Source organism: Barbus barbus, assembly GCF_936440315.1.
Source record: "Barbus barbus genome assembly, chromosome: 14".
Taxonomy (NCBI): Eukaryota; Metazoa; Chordata; class Actinopteri; order Cypriniformes; family Cyprinidae; genus Barbus; species Barbus barbus.
In genome coordinates, this window is record NC_136742.1 from 32,293,249 (window position 1) to 32,317,255 (window position 24,007).

General features: G+C 38.2%; 3 protein-coding genes across 3 annotated transcripts in view; all 3 read left to right on the plus strand.

The window, feature by feature from the left end:
- Positions 1-15,669, plus strand: part of LOC306880073 (peptidyl-prolyl cis-trans isomerase FKBP3-like) — a 391,610-nt gene extending 375,941 nt beyond the window's left edge. The window contains exon 8 of the transcript XR_013785050.1: positions 15,564-15,669. The gene's annotated coding sequence lies outside the window, so the exon portion shown is untranslated. The remainder of the gene's footprint in view (positions 1-15,563) is intronic.
- Positions 1-18,849, plus strand: part of LOC306880070 (MAX gene-associated protein-like) — a 32,484-nt gene extending 13,635 nt beyond the window's left edge. The window contains exons 10-23 of the mRNA XM_079433351.1: positions 1,505-1,709; positions 2,436-2,614; positions 3,884-4,027; positions 5,017-5,062; positions 5,688-6,169; positions 8,809-9,022; positions 10,031-10,372; positions 11,873-12,876; positions 13,590-13,684; positions 13,791-13,824; positions 14,790-14,993; positions 15,074-15,194; positions 16,516-16,599; positions 18,133-18,849. Of these exons, the coding sequence (XP_079289477.1) occupies positions 1,505-1,709; positions 2,436-2,614; positions 3,884-4,027; positions 5,017-5,062; positions 5,688-6,169; positions 8,809-9,022; positions 10,031-10,372; positions 11,873-12,876; positions 13,590-13,684; positions 13,791-13,824; positions 14,790-14,993; positions 15,074-15,194; positions 16,516-16,599; positions 18,133-18,185 (3,207 nt within the window). The 3' untranslated portion in view covers positions 18,186-18,849. The remainder of the gene's footprint in view (positions 1-1,504; positions 1,710-2,435; positions 2,615-3,883; positions 4,028-5,016; positions 5,063-5,687; positions 6,170-8,808; positions 9,023-10,030; positions 10,373-11,872; positions 12,877-13,589; positions 13,685-13,790; positions 13,825-14,789; positions 14,994-15,073; positions 15,195-16,515; positions 16,600-18,132) is intronic.
- Positions 18,850-20,462: 1,613 nt separating this feature from the next.
- LOC306880414 (mitogen-activated protein kinase-binding protein 1-like) overlaps positions 20,463-24,007 on the plus strand; it is a gene marked incomplete at its 5' end in the record, with an annotated part of 26,668 nt that continues 23,123 nt past the window's right edge. The window contains 5 exons of the mRNA XM_079433902.1: positions 20,463-20,570; positions 21,452-21,543; positions 21,973-22,035; positions 22,717-22,774; positions 22,853-23,023. Of these exons, the coding sequence (XP_079290028.1) occupies positions 20,463-20,570; positions 21,452-21,543; positions 21,973-22,035; positions 22,717-22,774; positions 22,853-23,023 (492 nt within the window). The remainder of the gene's footprint in view (positions 20,571-21,451; positions 21,544-21,972; positions 22,036-22,716; positions 22,775-22,852; positions 23,024-24,007) is intronic.

Consider the following 24,007-nt stretch of genomic DNA (forward strand, 5'->3'; position numbering starts at 1 on the left):
TGTTTAAAATACTGTTTATAAACCATATATAATTAAGTTGCTTAAACAGTTAGAAACAAAACCGCATCATGCATGTATAGTTTAATACAAAGGACTGAAAACCAATCACTAAGAGTACTTTCTTCATTTAAATCATGAGATGCAGTGGATGGGGAAGAAACCACCATAAAGTCTCCACATGTGTTTTAAAAGCTGAACTTGCATTCATTTCCCATGCTTTCTAAACATGTCTCTCTTGTGTAACGCTGATAGATGTCCCTCTAGACAATGTGATAAATACGCGTCTAAATATTCGGCTTGGTTTCAGTTTTGCTGTAAACAACAACATCTCTGCACTGATGCTCTGTTTGTCTGCAATATTTTGACTGAACAACGCAGCAGCGCTGCATCCAGTGTCTTCAACTAGACCGGCTACACCACTATAATACAGCGACATCATCATCATCATCACATCTCTGCCTGACGCACACCTAACATTCAGATGTGGATTTTTATTTTAAATTCAACAAATATTCAAAATTGTCATTTTTATTTGACAGATCACATCTGATTACTGGAGCTGGACGCTGTCATTTTTATGCTACCGCAGGGTTTTCAATAGCAATCTGAAATGAACCGTATTGCAGTTCAAATCACAATATTATGACAAAAATATAGGTGTTTTTTAATTTTTTTTAATAAGTGTTTTATTTTATTATTATTTTATAAATGATAATTATTACATTATAATATAATTTTCTTATATAACAATATAATTTAAGTTATTACAATTTATTTACTTATATAAATAAATAATAATTATAAAATAATTCATAATATTAAATATAATAATTACAAAACAATGAAATAGAACACTAAATACATTAATACTTCACATATATTTGCTTATTTATATAGATACATTTAAAATAATTTAAAATATTATATATAATTTAAAATAAAAACAAAACACAAATTCAATATTTCATATTGGGTTGCTTATTTATATAAATAGATAATTAAAAAATCTTTATTTTACAGTCCCATTGCTCATGTACATACTCTGTGCTTATTATAATAATTGCAATAACTAGATAATAACTAGGTACTAACCCTGAAGCTACCCGTACCCCATGTAGTTACCTTATATTACCAGTACCTTCTTAGGTTGCTACACTGATCTTTTGAAATATTATAAATAATCATTTTAAAATAAAAGCATTGAAAATAGAACAGTTACTAAAAAGATTTGATATTTTATCTGTTTACTTGCATGTCATGTGACTAGTATCTTGTGAATGCGTCGTTAAATATTTGAAGTGTAAGCTGACAGAAATGTTTGGGAATCGCTGTGCTACTCTAAAGAAATTAAAGTTTTTCCCCACTGGATTATCAAACATAGGCATTAGCACAGGATTTAATATAAACATATTGTTCCGTTTCCTCACACTGGGATAGCCCCTTGTGTCCTCTAATACCCAGATTAAGAGGGATGTATAAGCGTGCTCTGCTTTGCTCTGTTCAGAAAGCGGTGAAGACGCGGCAGCTCAGGGAAGGTGTGTGTGTTAAAGACTTCTGCCGTCTGGGCTGTGTCTGTGGCAGTCTGAACAGAGAAGCACGAGGATCCGTTCACTGCAGACGCGTTCAGTGCATGTTCAGCTGCGGCTGCTTCAAACACAAGATCGTCCTCGTCCGCTCCCAGCACAGCGCCAGCAGCCGGGTGGCCTTCCGTAAGTCTGCAACAGCCAATCACTGCCCATCTAGTACTTTTACTCATATTTACATTTTTTTTAATTTTCAATTTTAATTAGATAATTTTGTTGTTTTTATTCTTTATAACTTTTAGTTGTTTTTTTTAGTACAGCAAGTTAAATTAAGTTAAAATGAGAAATGTTTTGTACTAAAATAACTAAAACTTTAATAAATAAAACTATATGTGACCCTGGAGCACAAAACCAGTCATAAGGGTCACTTTTTTAATAATATTTCCATTGGTGTTTGGTTTGTTATGATAGGACAATATTTGTCTAAGATACAACTATTTGAAAATCTGGAATCTGAGGGAGCAAAAAAATCTAAATATTGAGAAAATCTCCTTTAAAGTTGTTCAAATGACGTTCTTAGCAATGCATATTACTAATCAAAAATGAAGGTTTGATATATTTATGGTAGGAAATTTACTAAATATCTTCATGGAACATGATCTTAATATCCTAATGATTTTTGTCATAAAAGAGAAATGTATAATTTTGAGTCATACAATGTATTGTTGTCTATTGCTACAGATATACCTGTGTTACTCATGACTGCTTCTGTGCTCATATAGATGTCAAAAGTCAGTTGTTTTCAGTGTTTGCGCACTGATTTTCTCTGACAGATCTGAGTGAAGTGACCTGGTCCGTGTAGGTTGTGTGTTGTGTTGTGAGTGATGGTGTGTCTCTTGTGTGGTCACTCAGCCGTGGCCGGCCCCGGGTCAGACGGCAGGCCGGAGCCGGCGCTCAGGATAAGCAGCCTGTGGCAGAGGAGAGCAGGAGAGAACGATCCCGAGCCGCTCTTCACTCCCAGAGCCGCCGGAGCCGAGCTATCGAGACGAGCGCTGCGCTATCATGCCCCCGCGCCCCGGCCCCTGGCTCAGGTCAGCTGCTGTTCATCACGGGTTTAGACTCTGTCCAGTACACAGACACTCCCATAGGGATGTCACGATCTCACGATATGTGAATAATAATATGAAGTCCATGTTACGCTATTTATTGTGATATTAAAAAAAAAGTGAAGAATTGGGGGGGAAAAATTCAAATTTTGTGCATTTTAAAGTTAAATTATTCTGTCTAATGCACTTTGAGAGCTCCAACCCATGTTCCTAAGTCAGAAAACAGTCAGTGAATTGAGTTGTAGCTGAACTTTAAAGGGGACTCGAGCCTCTTTATTTGTGATCTACTGTCTCAGTCTAAATTACATTCACACTGCTGTTTTAGGAAGCCAAACTAATTAGAATAGAATAATAATAACAACCATGACAGTAATAGCCACATAAAACAATCGCACTGTAAAATAAATGGAAATTAATATTTCATAGGTATATTATTTTTGCTTTACTCTACAGTAGGATAATTACAATACTTCTTTCCTAATTTCTACACATGAAAGAGATATTTTGAGTTTGAACTACATTTAAACCGCGAGCTGTCAGTAATAATAATAATAATAATAATAATTCATTACATTTATATAGTGCTTTTCTGCTTTTTCTAAGCACTCAAAGCGCTCTACATTGTGAGGGGTATCTCCTCATCAGCATGCACCTGGATGATGCGACAGCAGCCATAGTGCACCAGAACACCCCCCACACACCAGCTGACGAGCTGTCAGTAATTCATATACTGCACTTTAAACTTTTATTTGGACAGAAACGGCAGTAGAGCTTTTATTTTGAAGGAAAACTCCAGCTTCAGTGAAAATGAAGCAGAACTGGTGGCTGTTGTTCCCAGACGTGTGCTAAACTCACAGCAGTGTAATAAAGGAGTTAACTGCATTCATTCAGTGTGAACGGAGCCGCTCTGAGACGCAGAAAACACCGGATCACCAGCTGATCGTCTGAATTCACTTGAAAACACACTTGATGAAGGCATTAAGCATATTGTGCTTTCGGTTTGAGCTCGTTTGACAGATACTGTGCCAAAACATAATGGGCCAAAACAAATTTAAAGACCTTTTGTGTTAGAATAAGATGTTTAAATATTTTAAAAACTACACTTTTTGCCCAGAAGACGTATTGTTTCATATAGTCATGTGACCACGATAATATTGATAATATTGTTGCATCCCTAACTTCCCACTATATTTTGATTGTTTATTTGAGTTTTCTGTGTCCTGTAACTGGTGTTTTTGTTTGTCCTGGTCACAGGTGCAGCAGACGGAGAAGGATCCGGTGTATTTGTATCTGGAGAGCATGATGACGTGTGCTCGTGTGCGAGAATACAACAGCAACCCTCCGCTGCAGGTGCACTTACTGCCGGCTAAACGAAGCGCTCCAGCTGCTGAGGACACGGTACTTTAAACACGCACACACACACTCTCACACTCACACACTCTCATACACACTCACACTCTCATACACACTCACACTCTCATACACACACACACACTCACACTCACACTCTCATACACACTCACACTCTCATACACACTCACACTCTCATACACACACACACACACTCACACTCACACTCTCATACACACACACACACTCACACTCACACTCTCATACACACGCACACACTCACACACACACTCACACTCTCATACACACTCACACTCTCATACACACACACACACACACACTCACACTCACACTCTCATACACACTCACACTCTCATACACACACACACACACACACACACTCACACTCTCATACACACACACACACTCACACTCTCATACACACACACACACACACACACACACACACACACTCACACTCTCATACACACACACACACACACTCACACTCTCATACACACACACTCACACACTCTCATACACACACACACTCACACTCTCATACACACACACACACTCACACTCACACTCTCATACACACTCACACTCTCATACACACACTCACACTCTCATACACACACACACTCTCACACACTCACACACACACACACACTCTCATACACACACACACACACACACACACTCACACACTCTCATACACACACACACTCACACACTCTCATACACACACACACTCACACTCTCATACACACACACACACTCACACTCACACTCTCATACACACTCACACTCTCATACACAGACACACACACACACACTCACACACACACTCTCACACACACACTCACACTCTCATACACACTCACACACACACTCACACTCTCATACACACACACACTCTCACACACTCACACACACACACACACTCTCATACACACACACACACACTCACAAAAGAGTGTTTCTGTAGATTTTCATCTTCTTGCCTTTGTCTTGTTCTCTCCGGTGGACTGAAGATCAGTGCCATGTCTCAGCCGGGTCTCCCTGCGTCTCAGAATCCAGGTCAGTAGGAGAAACTCTTTCATGCTTTTACTTAGATGTGTATGAATAAACTCAGCTTTACTTCGATGGTGCTTTATACAGAACAGATTGTTTCAAAGCAGTTCAACAGAAATAAACAGGTAAACAACAGAATAAATAATACACAATTAAGGCCTAAAAGGGTCTTAAATTAGAGCAGAAAGTAGGGGTGTGCGATATATGTCATCTGTGATAATATCGTAATTGTTGTTTTAATGATGTGTGATTAGATATTATCCAGTATTTGCAAAAACCAATCAAAACACACCTCCAGAGCGCACACATACATTACATGAAGTCTAGACTAGTGTGTGTTCTTTCACTGCATGATTCAGTCTATTAAAATACATTTAGAATGACCACAAAATTCAAGATATAGGGACATTTTTTTCTCCATGAAAATGGCCATGATTACAAATGTGATATTTTCAGATTTTCAAATAGTTGTATCTCAGCCAAATATTGTTCTATCATAACAAACCATACATCAATGGAAAGATTATTTATTCAGATGATGTATAAATCTCAATTTAAAAAAAACTGACCCTTATGACTGTTTTTGTGCTCCAGGGACACAGTTGTTCATGTTTTTGTTGTGTCTTTCTAGGTGAGAGCTGTGAGGCGGGAGAGCCGGAGCCCACTAAAGTGCTGGAAATCCTCTCGGGGTGTAACTGGGAGACTCATCGGTCGCTGGTGCTTAAAGAACTCTTCCGCTGCATCAGCATGAATCACCTCGCATCGGTGGTCCACATCGACATCTACAAAGTGGAGCTCCTCTCCAAAGATCTGAAAAAAGACAAGTGCGGATCCACATTGATTTACAAGGTCTTCGTGTCCCTCGGCCAGACGCCGCCGGAAAAGAGTCGTGAGCCGAGGAAGAATGTGAAGAAACGAGAGGAGGCGTCACATCCGAGGAGCTCTTCCTCTCAGAAAGTCAACAAACTGAATGTTAAAGAGAACCTGCACATCACACAGACAAACACACCTGATGAGAAACAGGTGAAGCACTTTCCTCTTCTGTCTCGTGCCGTTCCTGCCGGTCATCTGACGGCTGACAAGAAGACGCTAGTGCGTTCTGGACCGATAAAGGTAAAGTCTTGCTCAGTTTGGGGGATTAAACTAAGCCCCTTTCACACAGTAATACCAGTAAATTGCCGTAAAATTACCGGAACGACTTTACCAGTAAATTAAAAAATGCGCTGTTCACACAGTCAACGATATTCCGTCGTTTTTCCGGGAAAGCACCATTCACACATCCATTCCAAAATACTGGCAAATTGTGTGACATCATTAACCTCCAATGGCTGCACTTGTATTTGGAAACATGGAGGGTATATGCGGTCAGTCTTTTTGTTGATGGTTTCATTTTTGTTTCAAATTTTTGCATTCATGCAGCTGCTTTTGTCCCAGAGACATCGTAATAGACGACTACAAACCAGTGCTTAATTTATCAATTTCAAGGTCCTGGAAGAAAGCGGGGTGATGGATCCGGCATGTGATTAGAGGAGGGAGAGGTAACGGAGCATTCAGACGATCGTGTTAGTGGCCAGCTTAAGTGATTAACAGCCTGCAGCAGTTGCTTTTATTACATTTTGAAAACCGCTATTTCCAGGCCAGGGGGAAAAAAAATACTAAAAAATAATGAAATTTTATTTCAAGATTCAAGATTTTTATTTGTCACATACACAATTATACAGAGTATAACCAGCAGTGAAATGTAGGTCAGGTCCGCTCCAAGGACAGTGCAATTATATAGAATACAAATATTAAGAAGAAGTACAAACATAAAATAAAATAAAAGATAAGATAAAATAAAATAAAATAAGATAAGATAGGATAAAAAATATAAATATAAATGTGCAGGTCAGTATGTTGTTGACAAATAGTAATAAAGAGGAATGTGCAAAAAGTTGTACAGGGTATTTGAATAGCAGCAATATGAGGTAGAGAAAAATTATGAATAGCTTATTGATATAGTGATGTTAACATGGAGTCAAGTGATGTTATGACACAGAGTTAGAGTTTAGGAGCCTGAAGGCCTGGGGGAAGAAGCTCCTCCTAAGTCTCTCAGTTTTTGCCATCAGGCTACGGAAGCGCTTACCAGATGGAAGCAAAGTGAATAGATGGTTACCAGGGTGATTAGAGTCCTTGAAGATTTTAACAGCTCTATTTTTGCAGCGTTTGAGGTAGATGTCCTGCAGAGAGGGGAGAGCAGACCCTGAGATGCGCTCAGCTAAGCGCACAACTCTCTGTAGTGCTTTGCAGTCCTGATTGGAGCTGTTTCCATACCACACTGAGATGCACTGAGTCAATACACTTTCTATGGTCCCTGAATAGAAAGTTTTCAGGATTGCTGGTGAGACCCTGAATTTCCTCAGCTGTCGCAGATGGTACAGTCTTTGCCTGGCTTTCTTTACCTGAGTTTGGATGTGTGTAGTCCAAGTCAGGTTCTCGGAGATGTTTACACCGAGGTACTTGAAGCTGCTCACCCTCTCCACAGGGGTCCCACTGATCATAAGAGGAGTGTAGGGCTGCTGCTGTCTCTTCCTAAAGTCCATGATCAGCTCTTTAGTTTTGCTCACATTCAGAGAGAGACAGTTGTCCTGGCACCATGATGTGAGTCTCTCTACCTCATCCAAGTATGCGGGATTTCACAAATCTCTGTAATAGTTATAATTAATCATGTCCAGAATTTCATGGGGATTGTGTGTATATTACATAGTCTTACTCCTCTCCGCAGCTTTCAAGTTTATAATGAGGGAAAGGTTATATGACTAACCTAAGTCGTGGCCTAATGGTTAGAGTAATGGACTCGTAATCCAAAGGTTGTGGGTTCGAGTCTCGGGCTGGCAGGGATTGTAGGTGGGGGGAGTGAATGTCCAGTGCTCACCATACCTGGCAGTATGTCACTTCACTTCACAGTAAATAAATCCACACAAACTAGCAGATTAAATCAGTCATTTGAGAACAGCCTGAGTGATTTAGCTGGACTCTTTCACTCTCAAAGCGGCTTCACATCACATCACGAGCTCCTGCACAAGACTTTCGCTCGCATTTCGGGACAGTTGACAAAATTGTAACTTGCTTAATCGGGTCATTGTTGCATCATCACAAAAATGTATAATTTGCACGTCTTTTTAAGCCAATCAGTACTCGTGCTCGTGTTTAAAGTCTGAGCGCTCACAGTCACATCTAAAGCCGTCTAAAGCGAGGGTCATATTGAGTTATTTTACGTAGTTTGTTGTTGAACTTAAATGGCCAAATACACACACAATTATGCAAACATGGCCGTCCTGGCGAGTATCCAGGTTTTTTCTTAAGTAAATGTGAACAGTTGAAAAACAGTTATGTTACACAAATGCAGAGGTCTGTGACGGACATGGGCGGATACAAGTGTGGAGTGAATGCGTCATCTGTGTCAGAAGGTTACGATTGGCCCGGAGTAGAGTCTCGTTCTGAACTCGTACGTGCTCATACCGGTCATTTTCCTTCTGCGTTCACACACAGCAGAATTCCGGCCATTTACTGGTAATGTTACAACTTCTCATACCGGTAAACTAGCGGAACGAATTTACCGGTATTTTTGAAAAGGTCCTGTTCTCACATGATCTCTTTACGGCAATTTACCGATAATTTTCCGGAAAAGTCTGTATGTGTGAAAGGGCTTCTAGTCTCTAAATGAGTGTTTGATCTCAGATTAAGCATAAACCTCTCTTCCTTGATTTCAGGTTAATGGAAAAACATACGCTCAGGCTAAACTGATCCTGGGCCGGATTGGAGCGCTGCATCCAGCCAATCGTCTGGCAGCGTACGTCACTGGCAGGATAAAACCCCTGCCTCAAAACACCAGCCGGTCGCTTCCCAAAACACTTCAGGTCCGGACGCTCAAAGAGACGAGGGGTTCCAACCCCGCTCCAGCGATCAATCCCTCAAAACACACAGGTACGAGGCACTGAACCCTAATGTATGCATAGCGATTCATTAATTACTGTGATGTGTCTAAAATTAATTACACATTGCATACAAAAAGTTGCTTTAGAATGAAATATTTTGATTCAACATTGCATGATAATAAATGGGTATTAATGTTTTTTAATGAGTATTGAAATATGAAATTTTGTAATAAATGATATGATAATCTAAATGTGAAACTATAAGTGCCAGTAGGTGGCGGCCAGTCACTGGTTTATGTAGTGAGTCTGTTCATTGACTGTTAAAGGACTCTTCATTCAGAATCAAAGCAAGTGACTCTATACGAGTGAGTCACTGAATCATTAACTCACTCGATTCCTTCAAAGATGTGAATTCATTAATGAATCACTGCTGTGTGATGAGCAAAGACGCTCAACAGTTCTGATTTTCATTTGCAAAATTGACCAGAACAGACAGTATTGATAATATTATGCCTAAAATGTATTATTAATGACCTGTCATAACAGTGAAACACTGACTGAACCCATCACTGGTATTTATTTCTAACCCTTTAAACACTTTCTTTGTGTCTTGACATACATGATCACGCTGGTATGATTAGAAAGCATCATTAGTTTGATGCATTCCAATAAGATTAAATTAGTGTACTGGCTTGACCAAAATGGTATTTATTAGTTTTATTTACAGAATTATTAGAGCACTAGTATTATCAGCAGCTAAAAATGGTTTTAAGTCAGTTATTTCGATCTTCTGCTGTAGTGTGTCAGTAGGAAATATCAGTTTACATTTCCAAACATTCATTTAGCATTAATTGTAATAATCCAGTGAGATTTTTGTGTTCCACAGAGATCTGATCTAATCAGCACTGTAGCTTTCTTGAAGCGTCTTGGAGACACAGTTCTTCTGTCTCAGTTTGTTCTGTTTCTTCATGTCAGCCAGACAGACTGATGATGATCAGATCTCAAAAATCTCACTGTTTATAACATCTGTAAACTACTTTTACTTTGTCTTGTTTAGTGAGCCAAGCGAACCAGAGTAAAGCACTCAAAATGCCCATTACCCGATCTCCGGTGATGCCCTGGGGTCCTAACGGCATCAGATGTACACAGTCTCTCGGCGATCCTAACCCCACATCATCACCTAACCCTGGGCGTGGCTCAAACATGGTAGCTCCGCCCCTCTCCGGTGCGGAGACCGTTCTGCCGGTCTCGGCTCTTCCTCCGGGGCAGCAGGTGGTTCTGCAGCCGGTCGCTGGTATGACGGGGGTGAACATGTGTCAGTTTAACGGCCAGATGATCCAGCTGGTGCCCATCACTGCAGCGTTACCTGTGCAGGTGCAGACCGGCGCCGGCGGCTCAGGTACTCACAGTGCTGCTGTGTTCTCAACAATCTCCAATAGCACTTCTAGAGCCTTATCAAATGCTTTATATTTTCCTGAATTCTGTTTTTCATTTGAATGGTTTTATTCAATTTTATTAATCAAAAAGCATGATTAATTGAATTCATAAAACATACACAACTGAATAGTTTATTAAAATTTTAATGTTTAATGTTTTAAAATGTTTTATCTTTTTTTAAAAAGTAAGCAAATGAAATTACGGTTTAAAATTTAATTTAATTTATTTATTTTTACAATGTGTTGTTTTAATAAGTTGTATTATTAGGGGCCAAGCGCCGAAGGCTCCTGTTGTATCCGTTGGTGCTCTTATTATTCTTCCGCTCTGGAAGTCTATGGCAGCCCATGGAACCGTTTGCGGGGAAGTTGTGAAATTTGGCACACAGATAGAGGACCGTCTCAATGCTAACCACAGCCAGTTTGGTGTCTCTAACTCAAACTCTCTAGCGCCACCACTTGTCCAAAGTTTCACTCATGTTCTAATAACTTTTGAACCATAAGGTCTAGAAGGAAATTATTTTTTTCTTCTGAATCCTTGGCTCATGCCGAGTCGAATGAACACCTACATTTAAAATTCGTAAGGTTTAGTTTTTTCTAAATTTTTAATAGTTCGAAAAACATACTTTTTCGAACTCAAGTTAGACGGATTGTCTGATTTTCTGTGTTTTTAGGGGCGTGATATTCAAATGACGATTGTTTTCTGCCGCCACATTTATCAATGTGCAATCTTTCGTACGATGGGATTGGCGGCATACGAATGTTTCATAAATCACACGTGAGCTCTGTCGTAAGTTTATTTGTGCGCTCGTTTCTACGTTAGATTGATAAATGAGACACATTGACACCAAACTTTGTGTGTGCCTTTATCACCTCAGACTGACCACGCCACATCAGCTCCACCTATTGGTCAAAAGTGATAAGCCAATAAATCATATTAGTTGTGGTTGTTTTTATGATTTTTCAGTTGTTTTGACTAAATTCAACTTAAAATGTTTTTTATTACTCATTGCTACAGTTAGTCATGCTTAGCTCCTCAGTTTGCCTCTGTTGTGCTTTAGCTCCTTAATTGGATATTTACGGTTGTTGTTGTTATTATTTACTATTTTATTATTATTATCCTCTGCACAATATTAATATATCTGTTATAATATATTTAATATTGTATTTAAATGGAACTTTTATTTTGGTGGGTTGTAGTGATGCTGTTGAGTTTCTGTGTGTATCTGCCAATAGTTTTCTGAAATGAAATGTTGAAATCCTAGTGAAGTTACCACCATTTCATTCATTTTACAGCCCTAGTTTTGATTTATTCATCCAAATATTGCCAAGTTCTGTAACAAGCCACGTTATACAGTAAATTCCATTTTTATGACTGGATTTTGCTGTTTTGTTTGTTTTCTGCATCATGAAAATCATAGGGCTGTACACATCAAATGAAACCTTCTCACCTCGCTTCTCCACAGGAGGTGCTCAACAGGAGCCACAATCAGCTCAGATGACCACATCTATGCCACGGAATCCAGCAGCTTCACAGAAGGCTTCATCTGAACCCCTTCCGTTCATCGTACCCAGAATCCACGCAGTGCAAGGAAGCACCGGCTTTACCTTTGGAAGTGTTGCAGTTCCGGGTCTACAGAACGGTTTACTTGGTAAAGCTGGCATGTTTTCCTTCAGAATATGCCCACCTTCTGCTGAGAGCAAGGCCGCGAGTCTCGAACAGACTGGAAAAGCTCCAGAATCAGCAGGAACTGCTTCCACATTGTTACTTCCCGGAGGATATAGGTTAATAAAACTGCCCATGTTTGTCAGTCCCAGTGTGAGCAGCCCGAGCGCTTCTGAACCTGCCGTATGCACCGAGAAATCAACCGAAAAGAGCCAAGAGAGAGAAACCACACACCAGTCCTCAGTCTCTATTAAAACAGAACCAGGTGAAGATCCAGAACCAGATGGCAGTGGTCTGCTCTCAGAAGACGGTGGGCCAGTTATCATTAAAGTAGAGTCTTACAGCGGCGACTCTTCATCCAAACATCCATGCAGGAGCGGCTCTGACCAGCCTGAGTCAGAGAACAGATCTGTGCACATTAAGATCGAGGCCTGCCATTATACGGACCAAACAGATGACAACCAGAACCCACAGAACATCGGAGACTCGTCACACCGCGTCAAAATAGAGGAGACGATCGCAGACGGCAATCATCCTCTGAAAACCTCTGCAGACAGGGATCGTAGTGCCAAAGAGACAGACAGATCCTCCTCCGTTACATGCTCTTTATTAGCGGGTCGCAGCTCATCAGTCTCGCAGAGTTTCTCCGTTCCTTCTCACACTAAAACACCTGGACCCGGACCTGAGAAGATCCAGAACAGGAGGAGAAAACCACAGGCTTCAGACGATCCAGGAGCGGATTCTGCTGCAGCATTCAATCAATCCAGCATGTACTCCAGTGACGGATGGACCACAGAAGACAGCGTAAGTCAGCACTCCATCATATATCAGCTACAAATACTGATAAACTGCAGGAATCGATCTGTGCTGTTTTTAGTTGATGTGTGAACAAAACTTAATCTCAACAAGCTTTGTGCTTTATATTTTAAACAGTCTCAGCTTTCAGATTCTGTCAATGTTATAAAGAAATTCAATCAATAAACATGAATGAACATCAGAAGGTGTTGATAGAATCAGATCAACTCACTAAACTCAATCATGTCATTGATTAATCTGTGATTCAGCTGCAGAAAGATGCCAGTAAAAAAGACAAAATAACTCTTAAAGAAGCATTATGATAACTATATATTATATTATATATTCATTATATTTTACTTAACCTGTTCTTCAGTATTTCATGTATGTTTGAATAAATCTGTCATGAGAAATTATAACATTCACTGATATCATAACTTCAATAACATAAAAACAATTATATCACTGAAAACTTTTTGCATACATTTTTATTAGAAAAGCTGCCTTAAGCGCAATTTAAATATTTGTTTGCACATTGTAATATTGTGATTGCCATATCCTGATTGCATATATATCTGAATGAATCAGATTGAGTTGAATCACAAGCATGTGAATCCAGATGAAATCATGAAGTTAGTCTCAATCCCCAGCCCTAATATCATCCTGAAGGAGGAAGTCTGTTTGAATCGCTGTGCTCTGATTGTGCTGTATTGTGATCCTAGAATGAGTGGTACAGCGAGGGTGAAGTTGACATCGAGACGTTTGAGGAGTATGATGAGAAGATGAACATCAGCCTCTTAAGAGCAAAGGCCAGACGGTGAGTCTTTCAGGAAGCATCTGGACGATCAGATTGATTCATTCGTTCAGCTGGTGTTACTCACTCTGAACGATTGCTTTATTCATTAAATATCTCTTCTCTTCAGGAAAACACAGCAAGCAGCTCAGCATCCATTGCTTGTAAGTCTCTTTGTTTTGCTCACTGAGGTATTATTTTCTGTCAAAAGCAAAAATTATATGCAAAAACAATTGATTTGCTAGATACACCATATTAGAGCATGCAGGTCTCTGAATATATGCATCATTTTACAGTTAAAGTAAAAATAAATCCAATAAGAAATCCATCGGCATAAAATATTTACAAGAAAATACTAAATATTATTATCCAGTCAAACCAAAATCTGTTCAGACGCCTTCAACATTTCTCACATTATATCACAGTTTATTCACTATAGTTTAGAAATTAGTAATAAAATATGAGAAGAGCTCAGAGTTAAACTGCGTCAGAACAAACTGATCTTGATGATGTCAGATAACTTTGATAGAAAGGAATGTAATTAATTCGGCTGAATACCTATCAGATGTTAAATTTAAGAACAATTAGATAAAACCAGTTTAGCTCGACCAATCACCAAACAATGCTTCATTTAGTTCAGTCTGTGGTGGAAAAACATCACATTAGCAATTAAAGAAAAACACTGAAGCAAAATATGCTCCGGTCAAAGAGTCTGAATCATTTTTGATCCGCTAGTCCACTGTATGAAGAATATTTGGGTATAATATATCACAGTTTACTTTATTTTGCTCTCCTCACTTACAGAAATGAACTATAGAGTCCTGCACCGAACAAATATCAAACATGATATCTGCTGTCTGAATGATTTTAGCTTTGACTGTACTTCATTAAGGCATCTGTATTAGAATCTCTTTTCCATTAATATAATTACATTACTCAGCAAACCCTGAATACTGTGTTTTTCTTTTTAAAGCAAGCTTAAAATAATTTTTTGTGCTTTTATATTTTATTTCACATTGTTCCAGTGAAGCTGGCATGCAGCTAAAACCCCAGACACTCCATTAATGTGCTATAAGATCATCATAACCTGTTGTGTATCAGTAAAACCTGATCTTCATATGTTTTCCAGCTGAAATGTAAATCAGTCGCAGCGGCCCATCATCCAGTGCGGCTGATGTCTGATCTGACGCTGTATAAGCAAACGTGGCGTCTGAATCAAACGCTGAGAGAACGCAAGCAGCACGCTGAGTTGCAGCAGACTTTAGAGTCGTTGAAGAGGACGCTAGGGATTGAAGAAGACATCATGATGAGCACTACAGACCTGCTCCGAGAGGTGTGCAGTAAACCCACTGCTTCTCCTTGGGTCTCTGGAGCAGACTTCAGCTTCATTGACATGTTGTTGCTCTGTCTCAGGCTCGTCAGATGATCGGAGCTCTCGAGGATCACAGCACATCTCTGATGGCCAAGAAACGGGCGTTGATTCGTCAGCATTCTCATTATCAGACTCTGATCTCACAGCGCTCCGGTACAGACGGTAAATCATCAGTGTGTGCAGGGATCTTAACCCTGACATATGAAAATAATAGTAAGAAAAATATTATATTTTGAAATGGAAGAGTTTATTGAACCTAAAATATAATTAAAAAACTGCATATGTGACCCTGGAGCACAAAACCATAAGGGTAAATTTTTCATAATTGAGATTTATACATCATCTGAAAGCTGAATAAATAATCTCTCCATTGATGTATGGTTTGTTAGGATAGGACAATATTTGTCTGAGATACAACTATTAGAAAATCTGGAATCTGAGGGAGCAAACAAATCTAAATATTGAGAAAATCTCCTTTAAAGTTGTTCAAATGAAGTTCTTAGCAATGCATATTACTAATCAAAAACTAAGTTTTGATATATTTATGGTAGGAAATTTACTAAATATCTTGATGGAACATGATCTTAATATCCTAATGATTTTTGTCATAAAAGAGAAATGTATAATTTTGATCCATACAATGTATTGTTGTCTATTGCTACAGATATACCTGTGTTACTCATGACTGCTTTTGTGCTGCAGGGTCATGTGTGGGGTTTTTTGTCGAGCATCACGCTTTTATGGCTCATATACATAGTATAATATAGTGAGAATATGGAGAAAAAAAAACAGCTTAATTTGGTCAAAGTGAGCAAAAATATGAATTTGCTGCAGATGCTGATATTTCTATGATGAAATTCTGATGCTTGTGATGTAAATCAATTATTTCTTTATAACAGTAGAGCAGATACTGATATACAATGATCTAAATATCAGCGGTCGCTCTGTATCTCCAGTAATATGTCTTATTAAGATGAGATTGAAATGATCCAAACATATAATCTAATGCTGATTGAGAGATGAAGAAATAAACGCTCCTCAGAAGATGTGAGATGTTTTGGAGGCTTGTGAAGATCATGAGGAACAGAGAAAGCAAAGCTTCTGGAAACAAACGCTCCTCAAAAGATCCTGATGATCAGATTGATTGATGGAGAATCAAGTAAAGCTGAGCTGCTTCAGTCCAGTAAGAGTTCATATGGAGATATGACTGCAGTTATTCTGACATTTACTTAATAAATAAAAATCAGACAAGATTTGACACGAGAAGCAGCAGCTGAAGCTGGACGCTTGTACAGTTACACTAAAAGAGCTTTTACTGGATAAAACACTAAACTCTCAATCAGACGACAGAAGACATGAGGAGATCGAGTGTGAAACGGGTTTAACAGCAACATTTGATCATTTAGAGGCCTTAGAAATTGAACAAATATGATACAGAGGCTTTATAGGGTTGAACTGACATGTGTTTTTATGACTCTTCCAGTGACAGGAACAGAATTAGAACAGAAAACAGCAGCTCCTTCATTACCCAGAAGTCCTTCAGAGACGTCTGCACACAGTCAGTCAGGTGAGCTCATGATGAATGGAGCGTTTCCAGTGTGAACGACACTAACAGCAGCTGATGAGGCTTGTGCTGCAGACACAGTGACAAATACCAGGGTTCCCGCGGGTCCTTAAAAGGCATTATATTCAGTTGTATCAAATTTAAGGCCGTAAAGTCTTAAATTGTACAAGAAGGTCTTACATTTGGGGATGGAAAGACCAGAATTGCGATATGGATGAATGTGACGAATAAACTTCAAAAGGCTATGATTTCATTGAATAAACATAAGTGAAGTCTGGTGGTGTGCTGCTTTGTTCACTGCCATTAATGTGGAAACCTCTATTTCTGCCGCTCTAAAAGCGCCTCCTGCTGGCAGAGAATGAATGTGCATTTTCAATAGACAGTTTCAACGGCAACAACATAAACATTGCTGCAAATTAATACTACTTGAAAATGCAAATTCAATAGAGGTTTCCCCGGGAGAGGCTGTACACACAGCAGCCTTGAGTTCACAAACGCAGTCGGGTTCCTTCAGAAATACAGTGATATAAAAACATGCAGTGCTCACGTTTATTCAACAAAGTCAAAGCCTTTTGGAAAATCTATTTGTGGTCAGTTTTGATATGGTGGCGGGTCGAAACACATCAACCTGAGCCCAACTTCAGTCTACTCATCACTTTAACTTTAACTGTGTTTGTAGTCAGCGCCACTAACCAGACCGATAACCAAACACAGACCGGAAGTTAACGTTGGGCCAGGCGCATGCGTCCGATGAAACCGTCTATAAGCCCGTCTGCTGTTTTTGTTCAGACCGATGTGAAAATCGAGCCATGTTTTTACCCTGCTAACACACAGAGCTGTGGATCGATGTGGAGATAATGCATTATAAATAATCTAAACGGTAAAATATATTTATATTAGTGCTGTCAAATGATTAATCGTGATTAATCGCTTCCAAATTAAAAAGTATTTGTTTACATGATATATGTGTGTGTACTGTGTATATTTATTATGTATATAAACACACATACATGTATATATTTAAGAAAAATGTTGTTTATATATTAAATATATTTGTATATAAATTCAATTAAATGAATATAAATATTCATGTATATATTTTCTAAATATATACGTAATGTTTGTGTATTTATATATACATAATAAATATACACAGTACACACACATATTATGTAAACAAAAACTTTTTAATTTGGATGCGATTAATCATTTGACAGCACTAATTTATGTTATTTAATTAATATAGTAATTTATTGATGATAATTCATACTTTTGACTCGTCCGTTTTCTTAAAAATGGTTTAATGGCTGAAATGTGAAGTGTATTATATTAGAAAACTTTTAGTTTTTATGAAAGCTTGTAACTGAACTGTAAATCATGTTTTTTACAGTCATTTCACACTTGAATATGTTGCTATAGACATTGCCCTACACCACTCATATGGTATCAAATATATCTGTGCAGGTCTTAAACAGTCTTAAATCTGAGCTGCATCAGTTAATATGAGAGCGCTCACCGTGTGTGTTTGGTGTTTAGTGCTGAAGAGACGTTTGCCCAACGTAATCCTGCAGTCTTTCACCAAGATTTAGCCTCGTTCCTGGAGTTCCTCGTCACTTCAGATGATCCAGAGAATGAGGAGAGGATCTGAAGAGAAACACAATCACATCATCTGCAGGTGTGCTGCTTCACCTCATCAGTACCACGGTAAACATGAGCGTATGCAGAGTACTCTGGAGTCATTAATATCTCCAGCTGATGGAGCAAGACTTTCACTTCCTGCTAATGATGGATAGAACTGGCCGTTTTTCACATTTACAGCATAAGCTTTTGTACAATCTTTATAAAAAGCAATTGTGAATGAATATTTCTCAGGATATTACTTGATAATGAGTTCATTAACCCACATTGGGGGGGTATTTCTATGGCTTCTTGTTTAATACTAAACATGTTTTGCTCAGTTTATGGATTATGTGTTCCTCTTGTTAGAATAGATTTATTTTTGTGATTTATGCATCATGATGGATGGTTGATGAGGCCTGCGTTAGTTTTCTGTTGTTTGTAATCACTGATTAATCTCCCAGAGATCTGAACTGATCGCTCAGGCTGGAAATAACTCCGAACCAGACGGATCTTAATGCATTTGTCCTGTAAAGTTTGTCAATTATGTGGATTCTCCCTCTTTATCAGAATGAAATGGCCTCAGAATTGAGTTGATATTATGGCCTTGTGCATCAATAAAAATGTAAATCTGTGGTTGTCTTGCCTTTATAAATGTAGTAACACTTCTTAATGGAAGTTAAACATGAAGCTGACAGTAAACGATCTCAGCAAGGAAAATTAGGCATGAACACAAACACGTCTAATTTTTAACAAAAACTGCATTTGATTAAATAGACATTACTGTTGATTATACATACAGGACTGTTTCTACAGATGTTTATTCATGTAATGTTAATAACTGTTATTTTAGTATCTTTGATATACTATTGTAGTTTATTGAAAATATTTTGAATTAGGTTTTTTATATTTTATGTTTTCACTTTAATTTTAGTTATGCTAATATTTTAGTAATTTTGTTGTGTTTGTCATTTTTAGTATTTTTTCAAATGTCTAGTTTTTATTAATTTTTTATTTTAGTTATTAAAGTACTTGAAGACAAGTTAAACTAAATTAAAATGAGAAATGTTGCCTTGGCTACTATCTGAAATAAAATAAAATTAGTTTATATATATATATATATATGATTGATTGATTGAATACTTTCATTGCACGTTTGTACAACAAAATTCAAGGTGCAACTCCTTGTGGTACAGAAAACATAATAAATATAAAAAGATTAAACAATACACCAAAAAAAAATCCAAATTGATACATGTATATATTGCACAGTCCATAAGAAAAAGTCCTTTGTGAAATGCGTTTAGTTGTGTAGTCTGGAGGTGTGGGATATAGCCCTGTAACGCCTCCCAGAAGGCAGCAGTGTGAACAGGAGGTTTTGTTGGAAAGAACCAGTGTTGAATCATGTGTGTCACGCGACGCAAGCATCTATATGTCGGTCAGTGAGGGAATGCTCTGCGCCGTCTTCATAACTCTCTCCAGACCAGAGCATTCTTATCAGTCATACTGCAGCTTTTAAACCACACCAGGGTGCTGTAAGTGATCATAATCTCCACGAAGCATTTGTAAAAGGACAGCAACAATTACAATATATATATATATATGATCCTGGAGCACAAAACCAGTCATGAGTAGCAGTGTTGGGGAGTAACTAGTTACATGTAACTAAATTACATAATTTCATAAAAAATAAATGTAATTGTAATCAGTTACAGTTCATGTGTAGTTAAATTACAGTTAATTATGAAAATATTAATGATTATAAAGAGGGTAACATCTGAATATTTTCACACACAAACAGATTTGATTGATTTCTTTCATAAATGTCATTGACTGCTTTAAAATATGAGACAGCAATGTTTCAGGAGTTTAGGACACAGAACTGTTTTATTTCCTGTTTGGGTTTATGTTTATGCTTTATTTTTTAAGATGAACGGTGTTTTTCAAGGCATTGTTAGATGCCAGTGTTTCTGTCATAACTACACAAAGATTTGATTTCAGAAACAGTATCGTAGCTATTAAACAGCATAAATTTTGCCAAAATGTGTTGTATTGTTGTATTTTGTCTTTATCATACTCATGAATATATAATCATAGCGACACGTCATGCGTCACAGAGGCCAATCAGATCGCAGGACGCGCTGATTAGCGCCGCGCGCTGGAGTCTGGAGATTCAAACGCGCTCGAGTTTACTGTGGTGTTTTACCGAGTTTACCTCGCTCGTCTGTGAAAGCAGGACTCTGAGGGACATGGACGCTTTTACCATCAAGAGTCGCATTAAGAGCGTCCTCCGCTCGCCGTCAATCAAACTCGGAAAGACCCGCAGCGGCCGCATCAAAGAGAGTCTGTCCAGCAAGGTAAAGCTATTATAGGACCGCGACACAATGTATCAATAACAGCCAGACGTTTGTAACAATTATCAAACGTTCCATCACTGTAACAAATGAAACATGAAAGAAGCCGCTGAGGAGCTCGCCTCCTTTGATCTGTTTCTGAGTGATTAGTTTATCTTCTGCTCTTGTGTGAAGTTCATCTAGACTGAAGATCTGAGTGCTTTCATGTTGATCCGCTCTTCATTTGCGCACAGATGATGCTGTCAGTGTCTTTCTGACTGTTTCACAGGTCAATATCAACAATAATATCGACAGAACAATCCTCTTAAACACATCAGCACATTCCCATGATGCTCCTGTGTTGACTTTGAGCTCATGAATCCGTGTAGAAGACCTTTAGTTCTGAGAAACAATGATCATGTCATTAATCAACAGTAAAGTAAATTAACTTGCTGTCTTTAGAGAAGATGTTTCCCGCTCTAAATACTGCTTGAAAAAGGAAACTCATGGAAATAACTGCTTTTCATTGTCATAATAAATGTATGTGTATGTATATTATGACAATAAAAAGCAGTTATTTCCATATATATATATATATATATATAATGTGTGTTTGTATTTAAATGTGTGTTTGTGTGTAATTTTTGTATATGCATGATTTCAATATAATTTATTAAATATTAATATTTTATTTTATAAGAAATATTTATATAATTTATATTATATTATATAAAGTATAATTTATATATTTGCTCTTTTTATTATATAATATATATATATATAAGTATTTATTATTTAATTTTTATTTATTTTTTCAGATTCACCCATAAATGTTTTGTTGTCTGTGTAATACAGAGATATGTATTTTGACCCCTGTCTGTGTGGATTATTTCCTATCGTCTCAGGTGACTCTAGAGAAAGTTCTGGGCATCACGACTGCGGGAAACAGCACTTTAACATGCGATCCGTGTTCAGGAACGGTGGCCTATCCGGCCGGGTGAGATCATAACATGCATGAAGATCATATATGAAGTTAATGGATGTATATTGACCTTCATCTTGTTTAATTTGACATGAGCTATGTTGACATGTTGAGGGATGATGAACAGAGCTTTGCACTCATAACTAGTTCTCAAAAATGTTTTTTTTTATTATTTAAAGTAGGGTTTTTGTGGAAAGACATAACATATATTAAATTAAGAAATGCATCTAATTATGGCATCTACCTGATTGAGAATATGTTGCTAGTGTTTTCTACAGTAGGTGTGTTAAGTGTAAGGAAAGCAGAGCTCAGTCCTCGTGGCTCTTTCCCAAGAGTATTAGAGCGATTAACCAGCTTTTAATGAAAATACAAAGATTAGTTGAAGATTTGGGCCTATTAATGGACTCATGCAGTGAACGCAGTGCTTGTTTCTGTTTCATTCAGGTGTGTCGTTGTGTTACTGAACCCGGCCAAAAACACACAGCAGCATCTCATCAGCTCATCCAGGTGAAGAACTACAGTATCACATGTCATTCAGAAACGTCTGCCGTAAATACTGTAGTGTTTGTGTTGAGAATCAACCAGATGTTAAAGGAATAATTCAACCAAAAATGTAAATATCCTCACCCTCAGTTCATCTGAGATCAGGATGAGTGTGTTTCTTCATCAGGTTTGTAGAAATGTGTCTCTGCATCAGTGTCTCAGCAATGGATGCTCTGCAGTGAATGGGTGCCGTCAGAATGAGAGTCCAAACAGCTGATAAAAACACCACAATAATCCACACCACTCCAGTCCATCAGTTAACATCTGGAGAAGACAAAAACACATCCAGCATTAAGATGTTGAACTCAAATAATCCATAATAACTCTTCCTCCAGTGAAAAAGTGTTCTGGTCTGAATCAAGAGAGAAATCTGCGCAGATCAAGCAGCGTTTACAAGACAAAACAGCTCTAAAACTTTAAACTTATGGAGTGGTGTGGATTATTGTGGTGTTTTTATCAGCTGTTTGGACTCTCATTCTGACGGCACCCATTCACTGCAGACCATCCATTGCTGAGACACTGATGCAGAGACACATTTATACAAACCTGATGAACAAACACACTCATCCTGATCTCAGATGAACTGAGGGTGAGCGTTTATTTCTGTGAACTGTTGCATGTCGTGAATCTTCTCTGGTTCTTCAGGAAGGCGATCAGCACGCTGGCGTTCTCGTCAGACGGCCGGTATCTGGTCACTGGAGAGGTGAGCATCAGTCGCAGGTGTGTAGTTGTGGTCAGTGATTGTGTGGCTGGTTAACGCTGGTCGGTGTGTGTTGCTCAGAGCGGTCATCTGGCGGCGGTGCGTGTGTGGGACGTGAGCGAGGGATCGCTGGTCTCTGAGCTGCTGGAGCACAAGTACGGTGTGTCCTGTGTGGCCTTTTCCCCCAACAGCAAATACATCGTGAGCGTGGGATCGCAGCACGACATGAGCGTCAACCTGTGGGCCTGGAAGGTACGTGATTACGAGGGGTGTAACGGTGCACGTGTTTGTACCGAACATTTCGGTATGTGTCTAACTCATGGACATTTATTAATTGGTGAAGAAGCAGCAGAATGTCAATACTGCAGGACTCACTTGACGGTGAAACATGTGCTTTTGTTCTGCTCAATATTTAATGTCACGAGACGAAGGTTATTATCAGGACAAACTCTTAAGGACTTGTTTTATAAGATGGACCCAGAAAAACTTTTACAATTTCTTTTAAAAGTAAATTTGAAGAAACTTTTATAGAATTACAAAACATTGTTTTATAATTGCTTTATTTAATTGATGTATTTTGTATCGTGTAATGTATAATCTTTGTTTGCCATGAAATAGCCTGTGAAGCTGATGCAGAAATAAACGTGAATCAGGTTCGGTACGCATGTGTAACGAACAAACACAGCATAGTTTAACCACTGCATGACTGGAACTTCATCGGAAACTTCCAGTTTTATATATCGTTAGTTTTGATAAGAAACAAAGTATCATCTTTCATTGTCCATTTTTGTTTTTAGGAAATTCAAACAATAAAATAGTTTGGCGCTCTTTGCTGTGGCGACAGATCGCTGTATAAACACCTTTACTTACATTCTCTTTACTAGCTTTAACGTGAAATAAACATGAACGAACATCTCAGGTAATCACTCAATTAGTGTTTCGACCGGGGAAAGATGCCATTAAAACGTCACGCAGCATTTCATTAACCTCAGACAGGTCATCAGCGTCTGCAGCTCGTTATTTGCTGGAGAAATGAAGTCTAGAGAAGAGCATTTTGAGAAATATTAAACTATATTTTACTTTACCTGTTATACTATAGTGATGTCTTAATTAGGCTATTTAATTTGTTTAATTTATGAAACAAGTTATGACAGCCACTGTGTAAATAAATATATTTCAACCACAAATAGAAATATTATAATTTAGAAGTTAATTTAAAAACTGCATTATGTGCAA